The 13334-nt window shown below is 44.0% G+C and overlaps 1 protein-coding gene across 11 annotated transcripts in view; it reads right to left on the bottom strand.

The window, feature by feature from the left end:
- The window catches only part of MAP3K4 (mitogen-activated protein kinase kinase kinase 4), a 109989-nt gene that overhangs the window by 36343 nt on the left and 60312 nt on the right, over positions 1–13334 (bottom strand). For all 11 annotated transcript variants that reach the window (XM_042987469.1, XM_042987472.1, XM_015544311.2 and 8 more), the window contains 2 exons: positions 6509–6751; positions 4288–4434 (listed from right to left, as the gene is read on the bottom strand). In XM_042987469.1, the coding sequence (XP_042843403.1) occupies positions 4288–4434; positions 6509–6751 (390 nt within the window). The remainder of the gene's footprint in view (positions 1–4287; positions 4435–6508; positions 6752–13334) is intronic.

The raw sequence follows: 13334 nt of genomic DNA, 5'->3' as shown, positions 1-13334 counted from the left end.
AGCCTGCGGGGTGTGAATCTGCAGTCTGGGGTCTGTTATGAACACAGCTGTCTGGGTACGTGGAACCTACCTAATCTGTGGGTCTACCACCATCGCGTCCAAAGGACACAAACCCTTAAATACGAGGCCAGGACCCCCTTTGGCTTCTCGGGGTGCTGCTCTTCTCCCCGGCTTCGCTCATGCCCGGCCGTCTCCCGAGGAGTGCACCTCTCCCTTACAGCCCCGTCACGGGGCGCCCGTGTGACCGCGTACCCAACGGCCGGAAGCAGTTGGCATCCTCGTGAACCCTTTGTTCATACGGTCACCTACTGATTTCCCACTGCTGTCATCCTGTCCCTCCCTGGTGTCCAACACAGTCTTCTCTCCATCCCGGACTCAGCCACCACATGATGTTTCATCCCAGATCTGGTCATTACAGAGTATCTCCAGGCCTCAGGTCACCCATCCAAACGCCTGATTCTAAAACCTCCTCTCCTCATTCCAGTTTTCTGTTCAACTACCACCACCACGACCATTCTCGTATGGAAACCTTATGTGAACTCCAGTCCATGCGTTTCTCTTCCTTCTCCAGTTCGCTACTCCCTTCCTTCACTCCCTCTCCTCCTTTTTTGGCTTAGAGCCCACACGGTCAGCTCTCCACACCCCGGCCGCCCCCCACCCTGCCACCCCTCCCTCTTCAGCTCACCTGCCAGATCCCCAAAGCACGGTGAGCCCAACAAGTCCACGCCCCACACCCTCACTCAAGAAGCTGAGGGTCGTGAGGGTCGCGGGACAGGGAGGAGCCCCTGCTCTACACATCGCGATCCCGACCACGTGGTGCGCGCAATACTTCTGTCTCCACTCGACCCGTTTTCCTTCTCTCTACGACCGCACTTTGAAACCCCTCCATTTTCCTCAGACTGCCAATGCCCACCCTCAGCCCTTCTCAGCAGATGATCTATGTCAGCCCTCCTAACGAAAAGAAGTCATTAGATACAGGATCCCTCACCTTCTCCACCCCAAACACACACGGCCACGTGGCATCTCCTCCCAGCGGCGGCCGAGCGAAGCGTCCTCCCAATCTCAACACTTGGGTTTCGAGACCCGCCACCTCATGGCATCTGCGGAAGCTCACAGTATCGAGTTCCCTCTCCTCTCATACGTGCATCATTTTGTTCACCTGTCTCCCTCCACAAAGTCAATCCCCAAGGCTTTCAAATGGCCTCCAATAAGTTCTATTTAAGAGCTCTCGCTGGACCCACAGTCTTCACTATCGGGGTACAAGCTGCACCCCAGCAGGAACACCGGCTGCACACGTCTCCCCTCTCCCTCCTGCGTCCTCTGCAACGGCCACGTCTCGCTCCTCATTATCGCGTTTTCATTCCTTGTAAGGTCTTTTTCCGTGGCTTCCTTAGATCCATGACACGTTCCTCCATCTCTCTCCTGTCCACTGCTCTGGCTACTTCTAAGGCCAGGGCCAGAGGAGTGAGCTGGGACGGTTTATAGCTTCAATCTGGTTTGCTGCCTCAAGCAAACGCTCACCAAGTCACGTCCCCAGACCTGCTCGCGTGAGGGCTTCAGTTTTCCGCGTCAGGACGATGACGAAACGCGGAGTAAAGCCCCCAAAGTCACCGACGTTCCGCATCACGGCCTGCTCACCACTGCCTCCCGTCACCCTCCTCAGCAGCGGGATATGTTCGGACAACACAAGCGTGCCTGCTCCTCCTCTGTCTTGCAGGCAGGCCACCGACAAGCCCTCCGCGGGGACCCCTCCAGCCTCTCCCTGGACCGCTCACACCCCCACACACCACTGCTCCAACGGATCCCTGGACGGGCTGTGAGATACTCAGAGCTTGCGTCTACCCTCACGTGAGTCCAAACTTCAAGGCAAATAACCGTTAACGGTCCTTTGGTCAGGCAAGGAGAGGAGAACAGTGTGCCAAATTTTCTCCTTTGCTGAACATGGAGTTTCTTTCTTTACTCGCCATTCCTTTTGCTGTTTTTGAGTTTCAAGAGGAGGGTGCGTGGCAAACACGATGCAGTTGGCCATCCAAAGACCATTCCCTCCTTCCTTTCTAACGAACACACCGATTGTGTTTGGGTTCCCCCAGATGTCAAAACAGGCCCGTGCCATTAGCCACTGAGCGCACTTCGGGCACAAGTTTAAAACCGCTGATAACTTCCAGCTCTTCATCTGTGAAGTCATGGAGATGAAACTAAGGGAGATCTTGTCTCACACAGATCATTGTAGCAAAACCAAAACAAAGTCCTAAGTACTTAGAGCTCTGAGGAGCTGCTGCGAATTTGGGTATTCCCTTCACCTGGCCTTCAGATATCCCACAGGCACACCGCGGACTGCGGACTCCGGACTCCGGCACTGAATGGCCCGAGGGCACACCCTGCCCACCTGCCTCTTACCCTTCCTGCCTCAGTGACCGCACTGATAAGGGTGCTTGCTGTGTGTGCCTTTGTGAAACCACCAAAGACAGTTTGGGAAGCTTTTTGTCTTTTTAAACTCCTGGTTTAACCATCCATTGAGAGAAAGAGAAAAAATAATTTGCATTTGTTTTTTTATCATGACTTTTCAATGATAAAGACTTTTCTGACCTAAGAAATACACTGTATTTCAAAATGTAGCCAGGTTACACACTCTGGTCTTTTATGCATTCACCCCAATTAAGAAATAATTTCAAACTCAAAATTCTTTCTTGTAATGCACCAGATATTATAAGTCCCCCTCCTAGCCACCTCCTTCTTTCTTTCTTTTTTTTATTTTTTTTAATGTTTATTTATTTTTGACAGAGAGAGAGAGAGAGAGAGAGAGAGAGACAGACAGACAGAGCACTAGCAGGGGATGGGCAGAGAGAGGGAGACACAGATTCCAAAGCAGGCTCCAGGCTCCGAGCTGTCAGCACAGAGCCTGACGCGGGGCTCAAATGCACAGACCACGAGACCATGACCTGAGCCGAAGTCGGACGCTCAACCGACTGAGCCACCCAGGCGCCCCCTTTCTATCCTTCTGCTGTAGCAACTGGAAAGCCAAACATTTGAATCCCCAGCCTCTGCCACAGTCAAGAGGCCACGCCATAGGTTTGGTCAATACGATGCAGAGGAAAGGTGGTGGGTGTGGCTTCCAGGAGAGCGTTCACTGCTCTGGACTTAGCTGGCAAGGGCACTTTTCCCCTTCTGCCCTTCTCTTTTCTTCTAGCCTAGAAAGTGGGGGTGGTCCCTGGAGGTGCTGCAGCCACCCTGACACAGGACACGGCGAAACGGCATGCAAAATATGTCTTGAAAACCTTCCCCAAATAATATACCCACAAGCATGGTCATTCTTGTATTGTTTCATCAACCTGCCAGGTTACAGAATCATCTGTGCATATGCCCGACTCAATCCAACAGGTACTGGCTACACACTATCCTCTACCAGACATCATGGAAGACAAAGTAACTCCAGGCTACAGCCGCTGGCTGATGCCAGTAGTCTGGGAAACCTGAGAGCAGAGAAATGGTGTATCATTGCATATTTCACCGCACAGCTCTAACCATGACTGCGTAGAGTTCAGAGAAGGTGTCGACGGAGGCACGTTAAAGACTGAAATTGTCAGATAAAGCTTCCAGAGAAAAGCAAACCTTGCAAGTAAGTCTTAAACAGGCACCTAAGGTAAAAGGATACGTCCACCAGGAGTGAATAATCGGAACAACAGGACAGGGGTTACAACGTGTGTGCGTGCACACAACTCACATGGTGTAAGGACTGGGGAGCTCCTCTGGGCAGGTCTGCTCCTGCCAAATCCCATTGTAATTCCTCAAATGGGCCCAGTTCCTCAGTGGACTCTGGCTCCCACACGTCCCCAAGCTAATTTAGGTGACCCGTCTCCAAGTGGTCACCGCATTTCAGAGTCCTGCCCAGGCACCTAGCGCTCACGCCCAGGGCCCAGCCAGACTAGGAGCCTCTAACTGTCACTACTGTCTTCTCAGTCTTGGCGCCGGCCACGCATTGCAGAACAGCTGAGAACAGATGGCTCAATAAAATAGGACCAGACTATGACTCCATTTCTGGGCCGTTCTGCTCTAAGATGAAGAGTCTTACAGTTAACAAAATAGGGTAAGCTTCACCAAAAATTCTAACGCAAAAACCCTTGGGCGTTTTTTAAAACGTGGATTTAGGAGACACAAACGTAATCCAATACTAGATGAAAAGAATCAGGTTAAAGACTGCCCCCTCCCTCTCCCTCTCCCTCCCCCCCCCCCCCCCCCCCCCCCCCCCCCCCCCCCCGTGCAGCTGAGAAACCCCCCACTGGGCCTCACCATCAGCATTTTGTGCAGGTCCTCCTCGAAGGCATCGATGTTGCAGTCGGTCTTCTCCAGGTCGTCCAGAACCTCGTGCAGCATGAACTGGTAGTACTGCTTCATCAGAAGGCCGCCCTTCAGCACCTCCTTACACTCCCTCACCAGCTGCGGGAGCACACACACCTTCTGTGACGTCGCACACCAGGGCCGCGCCATCTGTCAGCCCACACACCTCCCACCTGAATCCTCAAGAAGTCTCCAAGTCCTAAAGTGTTTCCAACTCTTTATCAGCTCCGTTCATATACATATCTTAGCAGTCTTGATTAGGAACCAAAAACCGAAAATAAGTATTTACTATTACAGCATGAATACACAGGGGGAGTACCAGACAGGCAAACGCCGATTTGTGACAATACGTTCCCCTACAAATAAAGTTATACAGAAGAGACATCCCACACAGTAAGGTCTATTTTTCTACGATTTTGCATCATATAAGACAATGGATAGAAAACTCTCCTAATGAAACTGCTTATTTTTAACCAAAAACATAGTAAAGATTCAAATACACCTACATCCCACAGGGCATGACAATCTTTGCGGTAATTTAGTACAGTAACTACGTGATTTGTGGCCTTTGCCATCAGAAGCCTCTAATAATCACGAAAATCAAACCTAAGATCAATTTGATGAAAACAGACAGAGGTCAAGGGAAAACAAAACTAAACAAACAGATGAGTGACCCCACACACTAGGCCCAGGAGGCAGCGGGACAGGAGGGAGGGAGACGGGATGAGGTCACTGGCCCTCCATCACGGCATCTCGCTAGATTATCACAGTATTGCTTAAAGCAATGGGGATTCCATAAATACGATGTACCTAGATAGCAGAGCACTGCTTTAGCCATCTGAAATCTTTTTTTGAACAATATTTAATATTCCCCTTCAAACGGTTCTAAAAGTAATTACTCACTATCAGGGAGCCACGGCTAGAGTGACATCTACTAAAAGCTGTTCTGTTCAGATGTACATTTCTCGGTTAAAGATGTCACTTGGGTGCTTATAACCGAATCTTTGAATGATCTAAGCCAAAACTTGTTCTATTTTGATTCTAGCAATACTACATTCATCTAAGTTTTGTTTTTTTATTTTTAAAAACATTTTAACATAAACTACTGTTTCATCTTCATAAGAGCCCCACTAGCAAAAAGTAAACTCTGCTTTGTTTTTACCAGGTTATATTCCTGAATATTCGTTTTGTGAGAAAGGAAGTCAGTATATACCCAGGCCTGCTAAAGCCTGCTAAATTACCACTGCAACAGGTGGACAAGTGAGCGGCACGGCCACAGCGGGCAGTGAGCCGCAGAGCGAGGGAGAGAAGAACACTCTCTGGCCGGTGCTGGGCAGGAACCCAGGAACCCAGGAACCCAAGCGGCAACAACAATGAGTCATGCCTTCTCCGAGCCACACCACCAAAGTCAAGTCCTATTCTGTGCCTATCCGATGACCTGTGCTTGTCCCCAGGTGCCATCCCATCATCCCCCTTCCATCCCCAGGGGACAGACAAGCACAGTTGACAAAAACATACCTTCCCTCCTCCCCCAATCGGAATTATTTATCTTGTATAGTGGATATCCGTATGGTTAATACCATAAAGTACGAATACAAACACTCACCAGCATTCACCGTGCTAGATACAACTGCTTCCAGCCCTTCCTGTCACCTGTGGAGTATCAAACTCCCTAGAAAATCCCATCCAAAATTGATAAAAAACAAGAAAGCAGAAGCTGTCATTACTATTTAAACCATGCAACTGTCTACACGAGCAAAGAGTCCAAACATCTCCCAGCTGCACACTCTAAAGACAATGAATGATCTGTTTGCAGGTAGCTTCACTAGGACAAGAAAATAAGTGTAAGGAACTTAAACTACTTCTCCTGAGTGAATTTTAAGCTCCCAGCCTTCAACGGCTAATGTTGGGAGGCTACGCCATTCCACCACCATCCTTCTATATCCTTCCGGAACAAGAAAGTGATGGCAGGAAGACGAACCACAGTCTTCTCTTTGAGGACTACATGCAAAGAACGTTTGAAATTACCCTAAAAAGAGCAGCTTAACAACACCAACATGCACTCATTTTTCGCTATTTGCAACAATTTTAAAAAATCCTCAAAATAAAGACTATAAGCCTGTAGAATAGCATAATAATTGCCAACTTTTTTTAATCAGTCTTGGAAACAGACCTGCTTAATACTCAAGAGAGACGGTTCTCCAGCAGGCCTCTGCTCCAATCTTAACTTCAGACACTCATGTATGACATTCAGAAGGACTCGACAGAGGACCAGGAAGGCAGGTTCGAATGAGGGCAAGTCCATGGACTGGAGTTCATCCCACGACACAGTGCTGCATTTCTGCTCCGAGGAACATGGCGTCCTGGATAACTGCACATAATCTGAACCCCACATGGGGTCTGGAAATTCGGAAAACTAGAACAAAAATTCAACAAAAGTTACAAGAGCATACAAAAGGAGGTGCTATGGTTGTGGTTGTAACTATTATTCCCTATAATTTGCTGGCAAACCTACAAAAGTCACAATTTTACAGGTAAGATAATCTTTAGAATAATTCAACGTGTTTAACATAGACCCAAGCAGTTCTAAAAGTAAAAGAAAATCCTAACAAGAACTAATACCAAACTATGACATTTTTATCAAAAAAGCATAGTGGAAAAACTACCAAGTTCATCATTTTCATCACAAATTTTATCATCACACTTAAACTGATTACAACACTTTACTTTTAGGGTTAGATACAGTACTATCCACAACTATCTCTAGACTGAGAAAACCAGAAATTATTAAAATCTGAGAAAGATTACCAGGGAGCCATTTACATAAACATAAAAACTAGTTGATTCTACCAATTCCTCTGTCCGTCGCTCTCCCGAGCTATATAAAAAATTTCTAAACTTGACCTGGCTGGTCCCACTCAAATGTTATTTGATACCCCTGGGAATCTCAGTGTCACTCCCCTTTCTTACAGTTACTCCATCCAATGCCTTATGCTGTTCCTCATGAAACAGGGAGTTTGGAGCTTCCCCACCGTTCTTAAACTTCTGGCAACATCACCCTGACCAATTGAGAAAACAGAGGCCAACACGATTTGAAAACCTCAATTTCTCTTCAATTTAAAACATCACCAATTAGAACTATTCTGCCTCAATGTCACTCATATCTACGTTCCCTGTCCTTTACTGAACTCTTAACTCGTCTCCTCTGCTCATATCCTTTCATGCTCAACACAGATTTCTGCCCTTAAATTAACACATGCTTTAGTTTTCTGTAACAGGCCAGAGTATTTAAAATAGTGCATCATTTTTAAAATGTGATAAACGTGGTTAGGGTTAAGACATGTCTGTTTAAAAGCTTTAGGCAATATAAACGCTTGTTTTTCTCTGGCGCAGAGAGTGGTACCAGATCAAAGGCTGATGTGAAGCTCTATGAAATTCCGCAAACTTTCTATGATAAAATTCTAAAGAATTCTTTTGGCATTCCCTAGCGTCCCAGCCCGTTTACCCACATGCTGCAAGCTCGCTGGGAAAGAGAACAATCCCTACTCGTCCACGGTGCAAGAGAACACCGCCTGGGAGACCCAACGGCCAGACCCACACAGCTGCTGGGAAAACGTGTTCCTCCTGGTGGTACGTGGCGGGTCAATCCCTGTCCAAGGAGGAGCAGGCGTTAAAAAACTACTGAGCACTGAAGAGGAAGTGGCAACTTTAAGGAAACCAAGGTGAAGAATCAGAACAGCTGACACTGATTTCATGTAGGAAACAGAGAGAACCATAAAATACTCTACTGCAAGATCTCATCGCAGTCCTCTGGAAAAACAATTTAACAAACCAAGACTTCTATAACGAATTCAATAAAGACAGTAAGAACAGAATGAATGTGATAAAAATTAATAACTTAGGCAATAACTACAGAAATTATCACTGTAACAGAGAGCAAAAGAAAAAGAAACAGAAATTTGGGGTGAAAAATAGAGACACGGGAGTCAGATCTAGGGGCTTAACATAAGAATCACATGAGTGCAGAAAGAACAGGAGATGGAGAGGGCTGTTTGCACAGTCAAGACACCGCTAACGTGAAGAAGGAAGAAACCTATTTAGAAAAGGAAGAACTCTACGTACAATTCCTTTATCTTCACTACAAAAAACCCTGAGGAAGTATAGTAAGGTCTAATCAAATGAAAAGTAAATCCAAATAAAGATCCTAAGACAAAATACCCAAGGAAGTGAGAAGCCATGAAATTAGCAGAATCTACACAGGCAGATACAACTCCAGGATGATAACTCGGTTAAAGACTATAATGCAAGTTCTAGAAAGGAGTTATTTGAATTAAAAAAAAAAAAAAACATATGAGAAAAAAAAACCTGGAAAGGGGCAATAAAGTGCAAGAATGGCACTATTTGTTATTACTTCCTTCATTTATTATTACCTCCAGTGAGAAATACAGGGTCAGATATGGCACGAAGTCTGTGATCAATTCAGGCAAACTGGGCCGACTCCATCGTACACAGACATCAATAAAAGTGCAATGTAATTACAAATCATAATCTCACTGACCTTTTGTGCGCATTAATAAACTCATTCAGTAAAACTCATGTGGAAGAAAGTAATGTACAAAAATAAAAGCAGCCCAGAAATTTTTCTTAAAGAATTAATGGGAACGGGGCACCCGGGTGGCTCAGTCGGTGAAGCATCTGACTTCGGCTCAGGCCACGATCTCACGCTTTGTGAGTTCGAGCCCCACGTCGGGCTTTGTGCTGACAGCTCAGGTCCCAGAGCCTGCTTCGGATTCTGTGTCTCCCCCTCTCTCTGCCCTTCCCCTGCTCATGCTATGTCTCTATCTCTCATTAACGAATAAACGTTAAAAAAAAATTTTTTTAATAAAAAAAATGTTTTTTAAAGAATTAACGGGAAGAATTGCCCCACACAATGGCAGACCTTACTAATGAAACTACTTTATGTAAAATAGAAAAGTACTGTAAACAGATCAGCAGAGAAACATATCTAATTATCCATAATTTAATACATAAAAAAAACAGCAGCTGAAACAGTTGGACAATAATGGATAATCTAATGTTCTAGAAAATTGAAAAATTACCTCCTTACCTCCCTCTATAACTAGACCTCATGCTGTCACAATTAACCATTTTTTTAATTATGTGGCTGTTTAGAAATTCTTGCCTGATATGAGAAACCAAAGTATGTACTAGTGTAAGTATAAAAATATGTTTTGAACATACATATTTGGAAAGACTCCAAACGTACTAAAACCTAAACACAGAGCTATACATTAGGTTAAACCATACGAAATTGTCATTTTAGGCAGTCAAAATGACCAGTCATTTCTAACTGTTGACCAGTTAGGCACTCAACATAATAACAGGAATTCTGGAAAGACAGTGGTGGCAGCAGAATTTTGATTTCCCTTAGTTCCCCCATAAGAACAGACAGAACTAGGACAACAAGACACACGTCCAATACAACTTGGTGATGAGGTATTGCCATGAAGTCCAAAGTAGAAGAGATGGGGAGAAAGGACCTGTTCCGGACCCTGCAGGATCAGCACTTGTGCAGGGGAAACCCAGGGGATTATCAGGGTGTCTGATGGGCCTAAAGAGGCAAATTCCACAGTCACCAAGGACCATCCGATAGAAAGCTCACTGCTTCCATTTGAGGACTTCTGTGAGAAGAAAGCAATTTGGGCCCAGATTCACAAGTGAGGTGAAAGCGTTGTAATAGGTCCAAAGGGGCCGAAGCGGTTTAGGCTCCCCAGACTCTTAAAAACTATCCGCTAAAATCTTCTTCCAGGACAAACCTGCTAAAGTAAAATCCAACTGACCTGCAAACTACAGGAGACGTAAAGGAGCGAGAGGGTCCAGCAGTGGGAGGGGAACACAGCCAGAAGATCTCAAAAAGAAAGACTGTATTTTTTTGCAGTTCAGAAGGAGAAGCTCAAAGCTATAAACCTAAACACGTTCTGAACTCTCTCTTTCCTTAAAGTCCATGAAAACAAATGTTTAAAAAAGAGCAAGAGGAAAGGACAGCACTAGAACCCACTAGGGCTGGAATCCATACAAGGTTATTAAGCAGAGAAAGAGCGAGCTGAACCACTGTACGGACAAAGAAAACATGCCAGAGAGACACGCCCACTAAACAGAGCTGTGGCCCAATTTTCAAAAAAAATGCTGAAAGAAATTAAGAAAACCACAGAAGATATAAAAGAACAACATAAATTAAAATTAGAAGAACTCAAAGTGATAGTACTCAGAAGATAATTTTTCATCATTTCAAAAACAGAAAACAAACTAGCAGGAACATGAACACAAACAGAACAGATCATGGCTTCACAGAAACAGGAGGTAAAAATGAAGAAAATGTTATATATCAGAAAGAAAAGAAAAGAAAAGAAAAGAAAAGAGGAAAGGGAAAGGAAAGGAAAAGGAAAAGAAAAAGGAAAAGGAAAAGGAAAAGGAAAAGGAAAAGGAAAAGAAGATTTGAAATAAAGGGACAGAGAAGAGAGGGAAAGTAGGTCCAAAACATATACAGCAGTGGTTCCCAGAGAAGAAAACCAAATCAGTGAAACAGAAAAAAGTTAAAACAATAAGAAATTCACTTGAAATTAAAAAAAAAAAAAACAGATAAAAACCAAACAAAACCTGAAATAATATATTAAAATGGCACCATGTATTCAAAAATACCAATGTGGAAAAACCAACACCAAGTAAACTAGTTGGAGTTTGAAGAAAAAGAAAACAACAACAACAACAACACAACGATCCTTTGGGCCTCCAGGTTATAAATAAATAAATAATACAGGTGAACAAAGGTCTTACAGGTAGAAACAAAAATGTATTGTCATCAGACTTCCCAACCTCCATGCTGCAGGCCAAAAGACAAAAGCATTATATATATCAAACTTCTTCAAGGAAAGAAAATATAGGCCAAAGATTTTATAGCCAAATAGACTTGCAAGAGTAAATGCCACAAACTGTTTGGAAAATTCAAGAACACAGAAAACGCTGTTTTTCTGAACCCTTACTGAGGACTACTATGGAACAAAATGACTCAGGAGACCATTAACAAAAATCAAAACATGAGTCTCAAAAATTTTTAAAAAAGCCAAAAACTTTGTATCTAAATCTCAATCTCTGTCTACTTCTCTATGTCTGTCTATCGAAACTCACACACATACTCCCCCAGAACTGAAAGGAGGGGATAATGTAAGGGAGAAAGTGTGGTCAGTAACGGCTATATTGTTGAAACACCGCAAGGATCACAATCTGGGGGGCCGGGGCGGGGGGTGGCAGGCATATGCAATTTCTTAGCATTTCACTGGACGTAAAAGAAAAATTACTTCAAATGAAAACCTGGCTTTAAAAAAAAGGGTAATTCCAATATCCTCATAGTTGAGAACCCACAAATAACAACAAAAAAAATGTTGGGCTGGGGCACCTGGGTGGCTCAGATTAAGTGTCCGACTTCAGCTCAGGTCATGATCTCCCGGTTCATGAGTTCAAGTTCTGTGTCGGGCTCTGTGCTGACAGCACGGAGCCTGGAGCCTGCTTCAGATTGTGTCTCCCTCTCTCTCTCTGCCCCTCGCCCACTCACCCTCTGTCTCTCTCTAAAATAAATAAACATTAAAAAAAATGTTGGGGCGAGAGAGAGCAGTAAGTATATTATACAAAGATATTAATGTAAGTATAACCTTAAGGGGTAAAAATACACTTGCCATATATTAAAAGTAAATAAAGAAAACTGCATACACAGCTTATATTACAAAATGGAAGAATAAAACATAATCTTAAAGCACAATACCTTTATCAGAGAAATCAGATTTCCTTGAAAATATATTATTCCATAGATTTTTCTCTTAAAACAAAGCATTTCTCATGACTCTTGCAAAATTAAGGTTAAAAAGCAAAACCTAAAAATAAAAAATACACGTAAGAGATCTCTGAGTGGGTGAAGAAAACGTGGGACACCCACATTTGAGTGGGTATTATTCAGCCACACAGACGAATGGCGCATTGATACAACCACAACGTGGGTGGCGTGAAAAAAGCCAATCCTGAGAGACCACTAGAGGATTCCATTTACAGGAAATGGCCAGAATAGGCAAATATAAAGAGACAGAAAACAGGTAAGGGGTTGCTCGGGGCTGCAGGTGGCGGGTGGAAAGACTGGAGGGCAGCTAACTTCGCGGGCCTCGCGCAGGGATGCTGAAGATGTTCCCAGGTTACGTGGCGCTGATGATTACACGGCCCTGAATACAGTAAAAACCCCTGAACTCAACACTTCAAAATGGTGAATATCATGGTATGTGAACTCTGTCTCAATACAGCTGTTATTTTAAATATATAGCCAAAAAAAGAAAAGAATCTAATTACATGTCCAGTTGGTGGCATAACCATGAAGAATTATTCAAGCATCTTTCAAACACAGTAATTTGAGGGCATATCCCCAAAGGGCTGTTCCCTAAGGATGGGAACGTCTCAGAGAGACAGTCATACATTCTGTGTGTCCCGATGAAGTAGTACTAATGCCATTAATCAACCAATCAATCAAGAAATCCTGAATCTGATCAAGCCACTAGACCTTACAGTCACTTTACACAGAACAAAGAGAAAAAGGAAACACATAATAGGACACCTGTAGGTCTATTTACCAAAATTCAGACTGTGGGAGACTCCACAGGGTAAAAGGCCCAGGTTGTTCAATAAACATATGGCAAAAAAAAGGGAGGGGGACTTACACTTAAGAAATATAACGAACTGTTACCTTGTGTGATGGATATTCGAAAACTGATGATTTAAAATGTTAAATGTTTTTCAAAGAAAACCAAGATAACTATGACACAATCAAAATATGAACATTAACTTGATCTTTGATGATCACAGGAGTTAATGCTACATTTTAGGTGTGACAATGGGACTGCGGTACATTTCTAGAACAGGCCCTCTTCCTTCAGAGAAATGTATAAAATATGATGATCCCTGAG

The sequence above is a fragment of the Panthera tigris genome, chromosome B2 (genome assembly GCF_018350195.1).
Source record: "Panthera tigris isolate Pti1 chromosome B2, P.tigris_Pti1_mat1.1, whole genome shotgun sequence".
In the NCBI taxonomy this organism is placed as follows: Eukaryota; Metazoa; Chordata; class Mammalia; order Carnivora; family Felidae; genus Panthera; species Panthera tigris.
The sequence above is the reverse complement of the archived record's forward strand: the minus strand, read 5'-3'. Positions and strand labels throughout refer to the sequence as shown.